General features: G+C 36.8%; 2 protein-coding genes across 4 annotated transcripts in view; one reads left to right on the top strand and one right to left on the bottom strand.

Moving 5' to 3' along the window:
- TDRD9 (tudor domain containing 9) overlaps positions 1-20,409 on the bottom strand; it is an 87,062-nt gene that overhangs the window by 61,844 nt on the left and 4,809 nt on the right. For all 3 annotated transcript variants that reach the window (XM_087747005.1, XM_087747007.1, XM_087747006.1), the window contains exon 2: positions 5,177-5,283. In XM_087747005.1, coding sequence (XP_087603131.1) covers positions 5,177-5,283 — 107 coding nt within the window. The remainder of the gene's footprint in view (positions 1-5,176; positions 5,284-20,409) is intronic.
- RD3L (RD3 like) lies at positions 16,086-19,266 on the top strand. The gene is made up of 4 exons (XM_087747862.1): positions 16,086-16,256; positions 16,475-16,566; positions 17,224-17,529; positions 18,502-19,266. The coding sequence occupies exons 3-4, from the start codon at positions 17,231-17,233 to the stop codon at positions 18,797-18,799; spliced, it is 597 nt and encodes a 198-aa protein (XP_087603988.1). The 5' UTR covers positions 16,086-16,256; positions 16,475-16,566; positions 17,224-17,230; the 3' UTR covers positions 18,800-19,266.

Below are 20,409 nucleotides of genomic sequence, written 5' to 3'. Positions count from 1 at the left end.
TGTATTAATAAGAAATCATTAACCTAAAATTCAATTAAGAATTTTATTTAAAAAATACAAAGGAACAAACCAGAAACAAATAAACAACCACCAGTATCCACGTACCTGCCAAATAACCAGATCAATTTAATGAATTTTGTATATCTCATTTTTTTCATTGAGGAAATGTAGGTTTTTTTTAAATATTACTTTTTATATGGCAGTTTTATGACAGCCATGTCTTACCTTCTCCTAAGCACAGAAGAAGTTTGGAAAGAAATTATACCAAAAAGTAAGTGGTCATCCAATGTTAGCCATCATCAATACACAGAGTCTGAGAACTAGCAGCCATATAACTGTTTAGTAGATGCTGCAAGTACTAAAAACTGTGTGATTTGGGGTTTTTTTTTTCCCCTCTTCAAGACATATACTCTGTGCTTAAACTGAAAGAAACATTCCTGAGTTTGCCTGGGGCACTAATACCATGACAAGTGTGAGGCTTCTATCTAGAGCAGACAGTACAGTCTTGGGCCTCAGAGTACACTGGCAGCTTCACATGAACACTGATGCAACCCAAGCAGCCATCAAAAGTCCCACTCTAAGAAACTGAGGATACCAACTTTTTCTGAAATCCAATGTGATTATTAGTGAAAAAACAAAACTGGAATTGGAAACTTGGGTAACTATCTTCGAAGGCATTAAACTTCCACTTTTTTTTTTATTTTAAATGAAAGGTGTTGTTCTGAACAACGAAGACTCGCTGCAGAATAGAAATACTTGAATATACACCCCTATGAAAGCTCCAAGGTTGTTTACTCATTTAAATAGCCTTTCAACTGTGGACTCTATACCACACAGTGTAATTACCTTCAACTGTTGTTGTTTGGGTTTGGATTATTTTATTTTTTTTACATCTATTTGTGTAATAAATCCCAAAATAAGAACCAGTCTTTCAAAAAACAGATCACTTCTGCAAATACAGAGGCATCTACAGATTCAAGGAGCTACAGGACCACAGATTTATCAGCAAGAAAGGCACAAAGTTTCACTTTTTCAATTGCTTACACTTTCTGGAAAACATTATTAAGACTGGGACAACAAACCCACCCAGTGCACACCTTTGTAAGACATCATGCTCAAACATGCGCCTTGGATTCCGACATACAGAGAATGCAGGACACTTCCAACCTGAAAACAGTAAATTGAGGAAGCATGTGACTGCCCCCCATGCTGTTTTATGACAAGCAAAATATTTCTGTGTATAAGAAGCATTAATGCTAATCCAGAATAAATAAGGATATTCATTTCTCTATTCAGCATCAGTGCAAAAAGAAACTGAAAACTCAGCTATGGGAAAGATGAATTTGCTTGCTCACTTCCCTTTCAATTATTATTAAAGTTCTGACTGCCATGACTAAAACAGTCTACTGCCCATGGAAAGAGCAATTTTCCAACATCTCAGTTATTGTAGCCCATATAGCAGATGTATTCCTTCTGGTATCTGTTTCCTGAATTGGATTTGAAGAGATCCTTTAACAGAGGATTCTTGTATTCACCAGTTCTGGGAGAAGAGATGATACAGCTGGATCTCGGTATCTGCCTCTAACCAAATTAAAATGAGATGCATAAAAAGATATATACTTGAAAGCGCTGGTTAGGTGAGTCAAATGAGATGCTTACTATGTCACTGATCCCTCTTCCACTGAGCTACAGACACACAAAGGGCTTACGGTTAGCAAGCAAGCTCACAGGAAAGTCCCAGGAAACAACCAGGCGCCAACACTGAGCCAGAAAGCATAAGGACTTCACAGTAAGTCATGCTACTTCAGTCATAACACAAAGTACATGAAGCTGCTGCTGACTGAGCCCTGAAGAGCTTAATCCAGAGCCTGGGCAAAGCGATTATCCTTCCTGACTGGGGAAAACAGCCTAACAGTTTTCTGTGTCTTGAAGTCTTGACTACTGAAGGATGCCCTCAGGTAATGTTAAAATTCCTAAGAAAACACCACAAGTAATTAGTCTTTGCCTTCTGTTCTCCACTGCAATCCTCTTCAACTTGCACATATTTTGAATACAAAAGAATTTGAGATGAAGATTTGTGCTATGATTAATTTTCCTGGCATACATCTGTTCTGAATCCAAAACATTTAAGGAACTCTATAACTTAAGTTTTTTTATATTTCAGTAACCTGATCAGAAACAATGTTTAAATTGCTTCTTCTCTGTAAGCAATTACTTCACCTGGGACCTAGAAGATCCCCAGAAGAGATCTATTTGATGGTGTGAAAATAATGAAGATAAAAGAGGAAAAAAGCCTGCCATCCTCAAAGCTGCATGAAAATAATGATATAAGCATCCTTAAAAAAAAAAAAAAAAAAAGGGACATTCAGTTTAGAATACCCAGATTTGGGAAAAAAAAACCTAAAAAACAGCCAACCAAAAAAACATCTGTTTTCCACAGGATGCTTAAAGTAGGCAAGAGTCCCATAGACATGGCTCTGGAAGGTTTCCCTCTGCACAACATCCTGCGACCTCACTGAACCCAAGGTGTGTGTAAGTGACTCAGAAACAGCCACTACCAATTGTGAAACTAGCCTGATAGGCCAGGGAAGAACTGCTAAATGCTCTACTTGTTTTGGCTAACAGTTGTGACAAAGTATTTTCTGCTTTCACTTAATCACTTCAACTTCCTTTTCACAGCGGTATCATTTCTGCCATGTTCTGTAGAAGCCAGAACTCTTAAGTGCAGTGCCCTGACAATCTCAGTTTTCCAACAGAGAAGCAGATTAGGTATTTATATTTGTCCTCTCAGTATAAACGCAAATGCTTGTTCAAAGAAACTGAAAAGCACAAAATTTAAATTCAACAGAACTTCAGAAAACATCAAGGCACAAGCAAACACCTCAACAGTTTCAGTAACTCTGCAAGATTTAAAATAGGCTGTCAATTTGCATGGAAGACACCATCTACAGTTAGAACAGCAAGTCAGAAAGAAAGAAAGAAGGAACAGAAGGGGTACCAGCTCTGAAACCTTCAGGGCTAATCAGCCTCTCATTTCCATGCTGTGCTGCTTATTTCTTGACTACATTTGGACTCAACACAGCTAGAGTAGTAGGGCCTGGTCTAAATAAATCCTTGATCATTTATGACAATTTTTCATGTTCTTAAGTAGAACATCCACCTCCAGACTGATATAGCTCATAGTTACACATGGGTCTTGGAGCTCTTGAAATCTGCATGAGGAACATATTACTATTTGAGAATAGCAGTCTCATTAACAACATATAAATTTATAAGCAATAAAATTAACATTACAATCTCATGCTCACTCACTGAGCTTCTTTATTATATTATCCTAACATAATATTCCTGAATCTGTCTGTAAGTCAAAGTTGATAGCAATAAGAACCAGGATTTTCTGAAGTTTTTGTGTTATTCTGCAGGTGGGATATGGCAGCTCGGTCTCAGAATGCCACAGGAATCTTCCATCACTATCCAGTCTGCTTAGGGACCCCCACTGGATCACTTACATCTGGGAGCAGAGCACTGACCAGAGGAGGCATGGAACAGCTCCTGAAGCAACTGAGACTCCAGACCACAGAATCATAGAATTGACACAGACAAAGAGTAAGAAGAGGGGGGAAAAACGGACAGAGGAAAATATCTAATAGATTAATAATAAAAGAGTATGTATACGCTAATATTTTAGTAATTTTTTAAGGTTGTTTGCTAACTAGATGCTGTTTAAGTAAGTTACAACTGGAAGGCAAGAATAAATATTAGAAGTTATAAACTTCAAGGACAAACATTTTAGGGTAGACCAAGAGAAAACAGGTATTTATAAAACAAAGTACCGGGACGGCTATGCAGAAATATTTCCTAACAAGCTTAAGTTATAACCCTTGTTTTACAGGAGGAACATTGCTAGCATCAGTTCCATTCAAAATTAAGCAGGCCACTAGAGCTCCTAAATTAAGTTGCTGGCCTACCTTAGGCAGAATTCCAATTTAATAGTTGAAGGACATTAAATGACTTACACTATTTCCTTGAATTATCAATACCACTATACTTTCAAAGAAACATCTGAGGAACTTATGCTTAGTTAACTCACTGCTGTCCTTCCTTTGCTAGTAAAGCACATGAAAAACTATGGAACACCACATTCTTGAACTAGAACATGTGAAGGGTCTTCCAGTCCCTTTATTCCCCCATTTTCACCTTTCAATACCTCCTCCTCTCCCACAAATTTTATGTAATGTCAAGCGAACAAGAGACAGTATTTTGTGGTTAGGACAGATGGTCAGATGCTGGACTGCACATGTTGGACAGGCCAACTGCACCTACTGCCTCTCAGCTGATGACAGATCAAACAAATGGCTTCACCACCTACCTGAGTTCCAGAGGTTTTCCATATAATTTGCAGAAGCATTGAAGGAAAGTAATTTCTAGAAAATTTCTCAATTTGACAAATTTTGGTATATCAGCAAAGGGATACAAAAAGTATTACAGAGAATGACACGCAGAACAGACAAAACACATAAGTGTCCTTTTCTTGGGAAATCAGCTACGTTAACAAATGTGGAAATTAAGAGGCATAGTAAGAGTTTGAAGCTGAGCTGTCCTGACAAGTGAGTCAGCCTCATACTGCTTTTACCAGAGCTCCTAGGAAAAAGGTGCAATCAAATTTCTCTCTGAAGGCAGTTCAAAGCAACAATCGAGTATACACAGAAATAACACGGACAGAAAATGAGAAAAGAGAATAGAGAAAGACATGAACCCAATGAACAGTATTTTTTCCTTGCAGATATATTTCAATGATATACCTACATTTATTGATACAATAAACCAGATGTATGCACATATATCTATGCAACAGCATTATACATTGTGGCTTCCAGAAAATAAGGTGTTTACTTCTTAATACCATGCCTTACACAAAACAAACAAATGCACATACAGCACCAAACAAACAAGAAACACACAGTAACATTTCATGGTTTTATTTAGGGAAGGAGACGGGAGGAAAGCCCACAGGGAGAAAAAGGATGGGTATATCTGAGTTTATAGCAGGAACCAATATATATATATACACACAGACATATATATACACATATATATACATATATACACAGACATATCTATCTATCTATCTATCTCCTATACGTATACAGGAACTGATATAATTTTTTTTTTTTACCTGGTTTATAGACAAGCTGATCATTTCCAACTACATCTAGCTCTTGGGCCTCCACTCGTCCGTATTTTTCAGCATATTCGGTTCCACCACTCTCTGTGATAGGCAGCCTGAAGAGCAAAGGAATGACAAATCAATAAATGCTTCCTAATCTAACAGTCATGGATATCTCCGGGAATAACAGCATTATACAGTAAGTGCAGAGTCTCCATGTCATGCAGGAACTACTTCAATGAACAAACTTCAGAAATAAATTTTGTCTCTGCAGTTAGATACTAGCCTGAGGAAAGTGCCACATTAAATCTTTTTGTTTAGACTCAAAAACGTTGAGCTCCCAAAATATCATCCTCTAAGTTTTTAATACCTAAGAATTTCTCTCCTAATGAAAGTCTATGATTTCTTCTGAATAAAGATGAAATACCTCTGTTTCACCAATACTTGACACAATACAAATAAGAAAATACACATAATTCTTGCATGATACCCTGGAGACAGGGGAAGTAGACAATCACCTCACTGATTTAAGGAAAGAATTCTTGTCTTTGAACCAAGAGATGATGGTGGCCGGGGGGGGGGGGGGGGAACAACAAAAAAACCCACCTAACACAATCACCCAATCAGTGAATTTTATGGAAATCTATTACACACAAGACAAAGTCTAGCTATGACAAACAGAATGAAATGGGATAAAAAAAATTCTCTTCTACATAAACAGTGTGAAGAAAACCACATGGATTTCACTAGAGAATAAAGTAGCATATATACAATGATTGTGTGATTATTAAATCATAAATGCACTTAAATGTAGAAGAGCTTTGGACACAGCAAAAGCTGTTTTGGTTTTTTGTTTGTTTGTTTTTTGAACAAAATACAAACTAGAAGTCAAAACTATGCTTTTGCACTTTAATTTAAGCTCTGGGCCCAGTGCAAGCTTTTGCTATGCAGTAATTTGCTAAAGCATAGCAAATCCGTTTCTCTGTAGGTGCATCTTTGAGACATTTTATAAAAGGATACTGCTGCAGAAGTGTCTATTTCTTGACCCAAATAAGCAACACTTACTCCAAAAACAATTAAGCTGAAAACAACAAGGGACTTTTAACATGGCACTACGTCACACAGCTCTCATCATAGAGAGATATTCACAATATCTTGATGCCACAGAGCGCCCACCTTCACTGACAAGGCAAACTCAGTGCCAGCTTGGCTCTGCTACAGACTACTCATTCAGATCAGTCATTATTTCCTTGTACAGGAAACACCCTGTATTTATCACCTACTGCTGCCAAAAAAACCCCAAGAAATGGCTTCTTATCCTATTTTAACAATATTTTAGGCATAGAGCTGAGGCAATGTTTCCCTGGTTCTCAAGTATCTCAACACAGGGTTCAACAGGATTGCACGCATCTACACAATCGCTACGTGAGCAACAGCTGCCTACTTTCAGCAAGCAGGCTACAACACTTTTACCGCTCTAATCCTTCTGGAACAGCTGGGACAGGGAACACTCCACAACAGGCCCGAATCCAAGGTACAATTTGGAAAAGTTCATACATGTCATGTCAGACCGCTTGTTAAGTAGGTTATTCCACTGAATGTATATTAAACACAAGTAAAACCCCAAAATACAATGAAGGTATTGAAGTCAAGCATTCAATAGTTAAAAATAATATAATTAAGCTTGGCCACACAATCTCAATTTGGAAGCACTGTATGCACATACTATACAGATTTTAGTGATATAACCAATTAGTTTTCATTTCCATAAAACCACAGCCTCACCAAGTGCACTGGACACACATCGTCTGACAACAAAACCTGGTTATGCAGTAAATACAACTTGTCCTTCAGTCCTCCGCAAGAAAAAAAGCCGTCTGATGAAGACAGTGAATGCTGTCATGGAGGAGCAGGTATTACTTGACTGTCAGAGCCCTGAGAAACAGCAAGCAAATCACTTCACCAAAAGACTTCCACTGAGGGGTAGGGGCTAAGGGTGAGAAAGGTGTTCCTCATTTGCTGTAAAGACCTTGTAGAAGCATCAGTATTTAAGCAGCAGCTGAAGTCAGCTAACAAAACAGTTTTATATAATACCAGATATATTCAACTAAATGCTTCTGGAGATGGAGTATTAAGCATTTCAAAATGGGCTCACAGAAGTATGTATGTGCTTTTGACCTTTGCTTGTACAGCTCCAGGAAAACAAGGACAGTATGACCTCGGTGACTTGTGAGAATACGTTATATTTTTTGTTCGGCTATTTGGATATTTTCTTTCAGAAATTAGGTTTTCCATCTTCACAGAACAGCATGCAGTAAATAAACCTCAGGCTACACAATGAATAAAGAAAATATTTAATAGCCAGTCATTAAGAATGAACATTGCTCACTCGATGCACTGAATCAGACTACAGTCTTGGGGAAAATCATATGCAATTGGAAAACTGCATATGGGCATATGAAATGAACAAACAACCTTCATTACATCATTTCTCAATGTTTTAATGCTGAACTTTGCAGCTTTAATAAAATAAAAAGCTTACAGAATAATGTTATTTTTTAAGCAAAATAAAAAAAAAAAAAATCATTATGAAGCCCTCTGCTGCTCTCCAAAGTCATTAGAATGATACAATCCTTTCCAGTAATCATTAATAAGCCATCAGTAGGAGGTATCATCCTATACATACCTGGACAAACAGAAAGGGATGGAACATTTTTCTAATGAGTTCCAACAAACATTTGCTGATAGCAGAGGAATGGCAAGATTCAGAAAATTCAAAACCATTCCAGGCCAGGCAAGGACAACACTAATGAAGGGACTTTTCTGGATTCTACTTACGAAGCACGTGTCTGTCAATACACCGGCTATCTCTTCCCCAATTCTATTCCCTCTAACACAGTGAAAACCCACATTTCAGTACACCTGCCATGTTACAGCATATATTCCTTAGGCTTTCCAGATTCCAGCCTTGGCGCTCACCTACTTTTAGACTCCCCTAGGTCTTTTGATCCCCCAAATACACGATGACATTGGCAAACAACAACTTTTCAGCTGCATATATGAAACACATTCAGAATTTTACCAAATTAGGAGGCAGTAAAAACCATTTTTTTGACTCTAACACAATTACTGAAAATTTAAAGTCATCAATTTAAGGAAATGCAGGAGACTTTAGATGGTCCTTTTTTTTCCCTTCCCCCTCATTTAAAAAAAGGCGAGAGTTTGATCTTATTCAAATCAAAGGCACATTTCATCCTCAAAAGCAGCCAGATTTCTGGGGCTGAACCTGCGAACATATGATATTATGTCCACCCTAAGTGGACCAAGGCAGACAAAACTATAAAGCACTGAGAACACGATCAATCAGTAATGTCACTCAACAACACATAACTCTTGATATGTCCTAGCATCGGTAAAACATAACACGTCAGCTGCCTATGAAGGTGTATGCATCTCAAGACCTGCCTCTTTTGGAAAACACTCTCAGAAGTAGCAGACGTGGGAACTTTGAGCCTGGCAGGCAGTGGCCAGTAGGAGGTTTTCTATACAGGCAAAAAGGTAGTACACAGCACGCCTCCTTTTGGAAGAGAATTAACACCGTTTCTTACAAGATAATGGGATACTTTCCTTATTCCTTAACATGTGGTTTAACTAGTATAATATTTTTCTGAAGTGTGAGTGACCTTGGCACATATGACTACTTGAACCAATTTTGAGCAAAATCTTTTTAAATATTTAAAAGGGACAAAATCTTTTAAAATATTTCTTATCTGGGTTTAAAGGAAAATTCAGTGTCATAAACACAGAATTAAATACAGCTGCCACTTCAGGGGAATTACTAGAACGGAAACACAGTTTAACACCAGAAATTGTTGACACATCCAATTGGAAATGCTCTCAAATACACTCAGGGTGCCTTTCTTTAAATAAATTCAACTAGAGAAAGGTCTTCCTTTTCTTCAAGCTATAGAATGACCTCTAATAAAGTCAACAAGGCCATCATAACTGAGTTCACTCGGTAAATTTTTGTATTTGAGCATTTGAAATATTAACCAGGCATTTTTGCATACACTTAGTTATCAAAAATAGAATCAATTGCCCAGTCTCAACTATAACTGTGACAGGTAATTTATCTGGCTCTTTTCAGTGACATATACTACAACGCCAATGCATACACTGAACACAGTTAATGTCTCTAGAAGCAATGTTTAAAAAAGCCTTAATAAATGAACAGATACATACAGTCTTATTCCATGAAAAACTAACACTGCTTACGCAGCAAACCTGATTGTATAAAGAAAATATTCAAGTATGTAACGAAATTCCAAGGATTAAGATGCTTGCTTATCAAATTTCAGATAATTTTCTATTAACTATTTAATTTGGGGGTAGAAGCTCCTATTCAAGGCCATATAACTTCAAGAACATCTCCATCTTGGAGACAAACAACTGAAAAATTGAAGTGTTCTAGGGCTACAATTTAAAAAATTCTTATCGATGTACTTTTTGCTTATTTATGTTCTGCCTCATTTGACACAAAAATCCCCATTCACATGGGACTGGGAGATGGACATAAAACTAGTGTCACTCATTTCACAGATCACAAGAGAAGGACTGCCCTAAGTCATGACTTCTATCACACACATAAGCTTAGAGACCTTTGGGGGGGGGAATCACTTGAAAACACACTTAGCCTTATAGCATACAGAGCGATATTTTGCTGTACAATTTTAGTATGATATATACAGTAGACAGTTTCAAAGCCTCTTTTCTGAAACTAAAATAATGTGACACTTTACATAACTGAACATTTGCCATGACAGTAAATAACCTTCCACTGGGTTTATAGAAGGACATACTAAAAATTACTTTCCTTTCAACTGGCAGTTGGCATTCCATACTTTTAGAAGACTGGTCTTACCTGCAGAAATACACTAACTTTACAGAAATATTGTACTGTCATTCAAAAACCATAATGTTTCAGTCGCAAAAATAGAAGATTATTAATAGAATTCAGAATGAGTGAAAACTATTAAATACTAAAATACACATTTTACAAAGTGGTTTACAGATTATTTTAAGAATCTAAGAATCAATGAGGTACATGCTTTTTTCCACTCAAAAGACCTGTTCTAAAAAGGCAATTAGCTAGATATAGTGATAGAGTCTTCATATGCAGGTATCTTAAAGGCTTGCACTGCTCTTCCTCACAGCAGTTATTCAGAGCTCCTGTTTTAAAACCTTAACTAGCTGGGGAGAGGGAGAGAGAGAGGGAGCACACTAAAACTACTTTGCAAAATCCTGAAAAACTCAATTGCCAACATTTGGATTTGGATAGACTATGTAAACTCAGCATCTCAGAAATACTTCTTTATGTCAAACTAATAGCTCTGTAAGACCTTCCATCTTCCACCTTACCCACAGTTAAAATTCAAGAAAAATAACAACCACAAATGCCAGGATGAAACAGCCCAAATCCTCAATTTACTGTCTACTGCTCTGGGATTTTTATGTCAGTGGGGAAGACGGGGATGAACTGCTGGGCTTCAAAGAACTGGACTTTTCTTGGAGATGAGCTGTTGATGAGCTCCTTTTTCTGCAGCCATAGCTCAAATAGGGAGGTTTGGAAGAAGGCAGCTATTACCTGTGGCAGATGGTGACAAGCCACACAGCAACTACCTCTCTACCACACATGAAACAGTTAATTTTGTAAATTAATGTTGTTATAATGAGTTATGAATTAGAAGTTCAATGGGTATTCATATTTATTAACTTAAACCATAAGCACAGTTCCTCTATCAAGCGCTGTTTCTGATCTTTCAGGAACATTCACAAAACATCTACACTCCTTAAAACTTCATTCATAAATTCATTCCCTCTAACCACAAAAGCAAGGAACTTGGCCAGATAGCAAAAAAACCCCAAAACCAAAACAAAAACAACACAAAACAAAAAACAAACCAAACAAAAAAAACCCCTCCCCATAACAAGAAAATTAAGACAAAAGCATTTGCTTATCAACTCAGTAAACTCAAGCTTAAATAAATCTCTGAATAAAATACAGTGCAAGTAAGAGACTGTGCTGAATTAAAAAAATGTCTGTGAAGACTAGTATCAAATGCAAGATCCTCTCAATTTCAAACTGACACCTGTAACTCCCCTGCCTATTAGTGAAGTGTCACCAGCACCAGAGACATTAATGCTACAGACAGTCCAATGGGAAGAAATCAGCTTCAAACATGTCCTGATTTTACTCATCACAGCAAAAGAAGTACAATGATAGCTTACACAACTTTGTCAGTTAACAGTATTAAAAGAGAATTATTCCTGTTGTTACCTGTCACAGCAAAGGACCAAACAAGGAGTCTTACCAAGAGGCCTCTCGTGTAGGCTCATGGCAAGCTTTGTTCATAGTTGTTAAAAAGCGAAAGCAGTACTCAAACGCTGCCTGAAGTGATTCGAGGAGGTAGACTCACCATCTGTCTGCAGCTTGAAACAGCTACAGTGAGTTGTTCTGCCAAATCAAAAGAAAAATACACTGCAAAATTGATCATTAAATCCAAAGACTGGGGCTGCATTTATAAATGGAAGCAAGTCATCTGACCTGCTAGCTATGGATAGCTACAAAAATTAAATCTCATTTAACTCATTAAGTCAAAGATTAGAGCCATGAACCGGACTTCCATGCCTTCACACCAAGCCACACACATGGCTGAACAAAACCACTTCGAAACCAAGGGTTCTCACCGCAAGTGTTGGGTTTAGATGCGTCTCTGCAGTACAAGACACACCCAGAACGTAGCTGCCACCATTGATGCAGCACTGTCTCCGAAGGAATTCTTGAAAGATGACACGTACTAATACCACACCAGATTGATGTTCCTTTCCCCTCAGTCAATTAAGAACTAGTAACAGACTCCCTAAATATGCATCCTACTAACCAGAATGAATCAAGCAGTAAATGGAACAGTGCCTCACGTTTAATTTATTTTAAGGGTGAAAGAAAATAATAGAATAAACGGAGCACATGGCCCCAGTAGGAACTGTTCTGCCACATGCACCAGGGCATGCTCATTATTCTGACTGGTGAACCACAGAGTCAGTCATTAAGAAGATCACCCTCTAAATTAGAGGCTGTGTCTATGTTTACTGAAGCCAGTAGGGAAAAAACACCACACGTTTCCATATTAATTTATTCTACAGTAATTTCATGTAAATTATGCTTACTTTGTATACTCACATAAGTATGGGAATGTAAGTTCAGCTACCTCAATGATTCCTCGCTTCTGTATTTTTAAGCCAAATATCATGAAACCAGCACAGCTAAAAGCCATGGGGAAACCAAATATATCCACCGTAACCCATAAGAAATCCTCACTACAACAAAGCAGAGTGACTATCGCAGAGAGGCATTTAGATTGTTCCCGTTTCCTGTGTGGTTGTCTTCACTCACCCATACCGATGCAAAAGTTTAACAACCTCCTTACACAGGAGCTCTGCCATGCAAACCTCTATTTTAGATTGCCTAGCTCTATTCAACCACTCTTAAGGTGAAGCGTTTATTCTTCATGTGGTCTGAAGACACAGGAGACACAGGTCAATACATGTAGCTGCATGGCCATGCAATCAGAGCTTCTCCACAGGCCTTCATTTCTACTGTTACTTCAGAAAAAGGCTTCTGAGAAGTACGTGAGTATTTGAGTTACATAGCTAGAGTAATCCACAGTGGAAACCATACACGCAGTGCAATAAAATCATTCAGTTATTGTTTATGGAATTGCCAGAAAAAGTATTTTGTACTCTCTTAAGAAAGAGGAAAAATGAGATGTTCCTCTTTTCTCTTCCACTCCTCTAACATCTCCACAAACCAGGTTATGCAGTCTCCTAGCCAACTTCCAAAGAGAGAAACATCTTTGTAAACTGGTAGAATTGAGAATTAGTTCAAAAAGTAAGAAATGCTTGATGCGAACCTCCCATTTACTTGGGGTTGGGTGGAGAATGATGAGTGTAGAAGAAAGAGGAAGACATTGACACTTTGGAATACATTTTTTTGGTACCAAGAATTCCACAGGGTAAAAATAAGCTATCACCAAGATTTTAAAAAAGTCTAGTTTGTATATAGCCATTTTAAAATAGAAAGAAATAACCTGTGTGTCTTACATGCATGAAAAGAGATCCCATTTTATCCACTGGCTGCCACCCTTATTTCCTTATTTACCTAATCAATTTTCAATTAGCATGTGCTCTTGAAAGGCTGTTGTTTTGGAACAAGGCTCTTTACTGACGAACCTGGACCTGCCATAGCAAGAAAGGAAAGACCACTAAAACTGTCTGAATTGATTTATGAAAGGGAATCTGCACTTTGGCTCCAGCAACTCTTGCTGCTCCCTCAGTTCAGTCTGAGAACAGCATCAGAAAACAAGTCTAAAATAGGCTACAGAAAAAGGAACGGTTATCTTAAGAGAAAGCATAAGAAATGCTTATACGAAAAGACACCCTGTCTGATTTACCTACATAAGTGGAGATATCATTCACTGCAGTTTAATGAAAATTGTTAAGTTCTAGAAGCAAAAGATGCTTTAGGAATTCATTACACTCCTTGCCTTGAAAATTAGGAAAACAAAGTAAAATAAGAGGGTTGAAGGAAAGTTTAAAAAAATGTTCAAAGAATCTCCAATTTACATTTTGCATTATACACACAGACAGTTAGGGTTAATTTACAGGGGGAAAAAATCAATTAGCAAACAACTGCTCTGCTGCAGTGGCAGAGTAAATTATGGCTTATTAAAAAAAAGACAAAAATTACTCATCATTATATAACTAATGTTATGGTCTCACTCAAGTATTATGTGTTTTAGTCACTAATACCAGCAAAGAAAAATTCAGAAAAGGGAAATTAAAACTATAAAAATATTGGTTTGGTATGCTACAGCAAGAAATCAAAAGTGCTAGGGCTGAAACTTTTAGAAAGTTTAGAGAAGTGAGTAATGAGATGAAGAGCCAAAGACAAGAGAGATCCAGAAGCTTAAGACCATAAATCACTTTTGAAAACACAGCATCTTTAAGTTATCTAAATTTACAGACTGAAGGGAAGTGCAAGATTGCTAGATGAATGTCAAGGAGACAAAAATTACTTTCCCCAATAATGACAGAGTCAAAGAACATAAAAACAAACAAACAAAAACCCAATCAAACAAGAAAAAGCAAGAAACTTAAAGGTAAGTAGTAAAGACTTCATATCATTTGTATTTTTATTATTGTAATTTCAGGAACTGCCTAAAAATTAATGAGAGGAATCAAAATATAGCCTTCCCCCCCAGGTTAAATCATAACAATAACGGTAGCTACTAATAAAGACAAACTCAGTAGTGCCTTCACGGAACAGACCCACTATCAGCCAAAGTCAAGCCAAACTTCCATCCCAACACAGCACTGGAGAACCATGAGTACATTTAGGGATAGTTGGATGGAACTGTAACTCTCCACAAAGTTTCCAGGATTAACCACTGGCTAGCCACTGCGTAAAATACTGCTCTACTTCGAAGTTCCAGTTCCCAATGCCAGCCTCAAATGGGCAGTCATCTCTTCCTGAATACAGATCTGAAATGCATACAAAAGTAGAAGGAATACAAATTTTCACATTTAACATTCTCCTACCAATGGAAAGATAACTATCATTCTCAGTATCCTGCCTCACGAAATTGGATGATGCAACCAAAGATTAGGTAAAAAACCAAAATGAAACAGAAATGTTGTAGGTTTCTCAATTAATTTGCACACCTTCTAGTATGCATCTCCTTAATTTGCAAAGACACTACAATGGTTTCATACTGTACAGCAGTTTACTTTCCAATTTGATACAGTGGAAAAAAAGTGGTGACATGTTAACTGTGCTGTAAAGGAGGTGGCAAGGAGCATTTTAATTTCATCTGAAAATCTGTCAGGACAGTTCTGTCATCATAAACCTAGCTCCCTTCCTTTTTCATAGTACCACATACAATGCAATGTGAAAACCTTCCAGTTGAAGAGGATTAATACTGACATTTGAATTTTTCCAATGTATAAGTAATATCAGCTTTAATAACAGCCATACATGTCATCCTTTATATTATATGACATCTAGAACAAATTTACAGAACCCTTGCTCTCCCAACAGTTCAACACACCAGTGGAGACAAAAAAGTAGGATTGAAAAATACTTACAGGAGCAAAGACAGTCATTAGAACAAGAAAGAGCAGAAGAGAAGGCATTTTGTATACCATGCCTACTGTTTAGATTAATAGGAAGAGACCAGATAACTGGAACGGAAAATGGCTGCTTTAGCGACCTTTAGTGTGCACGATGCAATCCCTGAAAATGAAGCTTGGAGCAGGCAACTGACTGCCAGTTGAGAGAGAAGCAAAGTCTATGGTAAGACTTACAATTCTGGGCTTTTTAGATCAGTTTGACCTCAATTTGCATCTCTTTATCATTCTATTCCTTTAATTAGATTAATGTGTCTTTCATGGCACACTGTAGGTGTTACAGACTGGCTTCTTTAAACACATCTGAAATGTTAATTAAAAATGCTAACAGCTATGCACAGTAATGAAAACGTGTACCATGAGATTGATGAAATTCACCTGGAAGAAGTATTTAATATAGCAGCAAAATCCTGGGCAACTGTCAAATAGCTCTTTTCTGTCAACACTCACTTAACAAAGGCTTTAGATGATCTTTACTAGAGAAAGACTATTCTTAGCTGTTTAAAAATGACAGAACAGCAGCCTGATCCCCCTCTAATGGGAGAAAAGTCTTCCAGCATCTCAATGGCCTGAAAGTTTAGTTTGATGATAAAAGCAACATAGTTATTTTTAGCACTCTACAGGCATGAAAATACAGCTCTAAACTGTGACCTACAGCTATGCACAGCCAAGCATCACATCATACGACAGCCTTAACTTTAGCTAGAAGCACAACTGTAGTTGCTTCAGACTATCATTATTCATCTCACTACCAACAATACCTTTGGATGGATTTAGCAACGAGCATTTGAAATTGTTACCGTCTTTTTTTAAATTGCTGCCATCGGCAGAACTCAATTCAAAGGTAGGAGATCTTAATGGACTTTGTAGAAAGTATCTGAGAGACCACGTTAGGTTAAATGGATTACTACTTCTCTCTGGTACAGAGGATGAAAAAGAACCTTAAAAGCAGAAAAACTTAAACTGTCATATTCAGTACAGAAAGTCATTTTTCTAAACACAGTTTGAGTAAATGAAAAAAAAAAAAAAGAGAGAGAAAGAAAAAACCTTGTTTTCTTCCAGCAGTAGTAACAGCCTGGAAACAGGATATGCTAGAATAAGAGACCTTCAAGCAAACTCACCTGAAACAACACTGTTCACAGACAACTGCAAAGGTAATTTATGTTATTTTATTCCAATTTGTATGCTTGTGTCTGCATGATTTGTAACAAACTGCAATTTAAAAGCCTATTCCACCAGATTCCTGTTTCCAGATTATGTAAACAAGAATTTATTTAAAGTAAGAATTTATACAGAAGTTTTAAAAACAGACCATTCAGAGTTCCAGCACCTAACTTTATTTAATCACTTTCTAAATGTACAGGTTACTTCCAATTTTTGAGGTTTGGGGTTTTGCATTTTGTTGGTGTTTTTTTGTTGTTTTGTTTTGGAGGGGTTTCTTGTTTGGTTGGTTTTGGGTTTTTTGTTTGTTTGTTTTGTTCTTTTTTTTTTTTTTTTTTTTAACCATATATACTACCAGGATAAAAAATGAAATATTTCCAAGATGATTGATATACACTTTGAAATGCTGTAAACTTCACATAGTTAACTCAGAAAACAGACAGAAAATATTATAAAATGTGAGGCTTGTCAGATTTAATTATGGCTTGGCGATTATTGTTATCACTACTTATACTGTGCTGCAAAATATTTTAGAATCATTAATAAAGTTTCCTTTAAACATCCAGCTGCTAAGAAGGAAGTCCATAGGTATAAATACTATCGGTCGGACAGAAACAAGCAAAATTTATTTTTTTTCTCTCCCCTCATAGCCTAAAAATGCCACTTTTTGGCTGGATGAAATGGTCAAAAAATGATTCCTACAAACCCACAAGATATCCTGGATCAGAAGTAGTTACAAAAACCCTACTGAGGGAATTGAAATGGCACCTGAAAGAGCGTGAAAGATTAGTGCAAGAGATTGAAAATGAACAAAAAGTCCAGAAGACTGGCATGGATTACAACTGGCTGAAGAACTACCAAAACCCTCAAGCAACAATTCCAGCTACTGAGCAACGGCAGCTCGAAGTTCTGTGTTCACAAATTCAGCCGTGCCAAACGGGAACTGTTCTCAGCAGGTAATTGTTTCATACTTCTCTAACTTTGAGCACTCTGTCGTAAGATGTTTCTTCTACCTAATCCAAGCTTATATTTGGCTCTGATCCTTCTTCCAAAGTAACAATGACCAGCAACTGGCACACATTTTTACAGATGTTTTAGAAATTACATCTTTACTTTAATACATTGTACTTGAAGGAAGTTTTTAATCAGGATTTTCCTGGTCTAATCCAAAACAAGGGAATTCTCACATGCTTAAACATGTGACCTCTCAATACTTCCAGTTTTTTTCTGTTATTTATCCACAATATTTATTAAACAGTAACTCAATAACCAAAAAACAAATTAAAGCACTAATGCAACGCACTGTTACACAGAAACGCAGACTCACTGTCCAAAAATACCTGAAAGCTTCTAAAACTAGCAAATAAGTGTAAAAAAACAAACAAAAAAAAATCCCATTTTTTAAAAACAAACAAAACCCCCCACATGTGACAAAGAAAGATTCTTATATACCTGTATGTTAAATAAATTTTCTAGGGACACGTAGAAATGACAGAACAAGCCTAAGTGCCTTTTAAAGCCCAGAATATACCTAAGGGCAAAGTCAGTTTAAATCAAGTTGCACAGATGGACCAAAATTTAAAAAAAAAACAACAAAAAAAAACAAAAAAAACACCCACACAAAAAACCCCCCACCAAACAACACAAACCAAAAAAAACCAAACAACTCACAAAAAACCAACCAAAAGCATACCCAATAACAATAGCTTTCAATCCTCATAATAGCTGGACCACATCCAGTGCATTGTTAGAGCTCTTTTCCTCTTATAATCTTTTTGGAGAGGTGTGTGGGGAAATGTGGCAGCAAGGCATAAATGACACCAGAATGCAGTCATTTCCTCCTCCTTCCCCTCCCCTCAAAAGAGCAGAAAGGAAACAGAAGAGTTTTTAATGCTGATGATTAGATTTCAATTTTTGTTTGTTTCTAGATTTCGTGAAGTTTTGGCAGAAAACGATGTTTTACCTTGGGAAATAGTCTACATATTCAAGCAAGTTTTAAAAGATTTTCTTACTACCACTGAGAGAGAAAACCAACAAGACCAACAGGCAGATGCATGGAATACAAATTGCTCTGAACATTTCAGCCTGCGTGGCGACAGTTCTAACAAATCGGACAGAGATGAAATCCCCACAGTTTCAAGTTATGTCGACAAAAACACACGAAGCATGTTTCCCACCTTCTCTCATAGAATCTGGAATCTACCCTACTACTACCCATCAGGTTAAGTTTGTTTGTGTTTCTTTCAAAAAGCCATGTAGCGTTTGCATTCCTTTCTTGTGATTGCCATCCACAAACATAGGAATAAGAAATGTGACATGCTCCCCTTTTTTCCAAGCTCAGAAATTAAAATCCTCGATTATAGCTAGTATGCAGTATACAAACTTTAAGTATGAACTCTCCTCTTGTCTTTATAGTTCCTTAAAGATGTTGTGTTTGAAGGTACCTTTTAACCAAAAGTGTAGATGTTTCTGAAAAAACTCTGAAGCATTTTATTTTTTAGCCGTATACAGCTACATGTATTCTAACAAGAAAAGACTGCTTTCCATGTTTTGAAATAGCATCAATCCACAAAGTGTTAGGCAGAAACTTCTGTATTTGTCACATAGCTTTTAGGCTCTATGAGAACTTTACACTGTGTAAGATAATTAGTTTAATATAATATCAGTTATACCAAATAAACTGATAAATACTTTTTGGAGCTGAATAGTTATTTCTTAACTTCAAGAATAAGTTCTAAAATAAAAACAATGTCAAAAGCTGTAACAGGCTGCATGTACTGTACCTCTATTTTTTCCAAACTGTATTCTGCACGTGCTGAAATACCGTGAAAGTAGACAACTAAATGAAAACATTGGATATTTAATAACATTTAACAACTAGCTCTCTATTCTTTAAGAAATTAATGAATTATTTTATTTCACATAGTTGTACTTCATTTGACTTATTGCAAGTTAACCTGAAACCCAGACTCTGCATTAAACGTTTTGATCAAATCAGACGGTACTTTTCTAGAATAGCAAAAGATTCAACAGATCGCTTCCAAAGCAAGAGGAGATCATTTGAAATTTAACAAAATTTCATGGTTTTCAGTTGCCATCATCTATCACTGTGGGTTCATAATAAAGTTTTACAAGACTGATTGGATACGTAGCAGTTATGGTCACAGGAGACAATTAGAGCAGAAAATCAATGAAAACATATGCCAGAACTCAGTTTGCTACGTTTCCAATTGGGCTCCCATTACTGTACGTAACAAATTTTTACATGTCTTTTATGTAACCTCTTCATCTCCAGCTTTCCTTTTAATCTGTCTGCCATATCATAAAAAAGTGGGCAAGACTCACATGGCCCAATTCACAGAACGCACTATTTTGCAAACACAGAAGAAAACTGCTTCCTCTGATACTTTCTTCAAACATACTGAAGCAGACATTCAGATTTCCTCAAGTGGGTAACATAGAGCTGAAAGATATCTCCTTATGCTCCACAGTTGCATCCCCCACCCAAGAAAGAATTTACTAATAATGCAAAATAAATTGGGTGAAACAAATGGCACACTATCTTCATAAAAGATAAAAATACTATTTTAAAAAAAACTTCTGGAACAGCTTATAATCTACAGAACATTTCATACAGAGGAGTGGAACATAATATACACAGAAGGTAAAACAATCAGAACTCTTGCATACATCTAGCTGACAAAGCACCAGAGGACTAGAGCAAATCAGTTCCTACGGGTTTAGAATAATAAAAAATTGCAGCTCAATACCAAAAGTAACCGGTCCCTCCACTTTCCATAAACTAAATACACAAAACTTCACAAGCATGTGCAAAC

This window comes from Nipponia nippon, unplaced genomic scaffold, assembly GCF_047370975.1.
Source record: "Nipponia nippon isolate SJK-2023a ecotype South Korea unplaced genomic scaffold, ASM4737097v1 scaffold_11, whole genome shotgun sequence".
Taxonomy (NCBI): domain Eukaryota; kingdom Metazoa; phylum Chordata; class Aves; order Pelecaniformes; family Threskiornithidae; genus Nipponia; species Nipponia nippon.
Note: the sequence above shows the minus strand (reverse complement) of the source record. Positions and strands in the feature narration are given on the sequence as shown.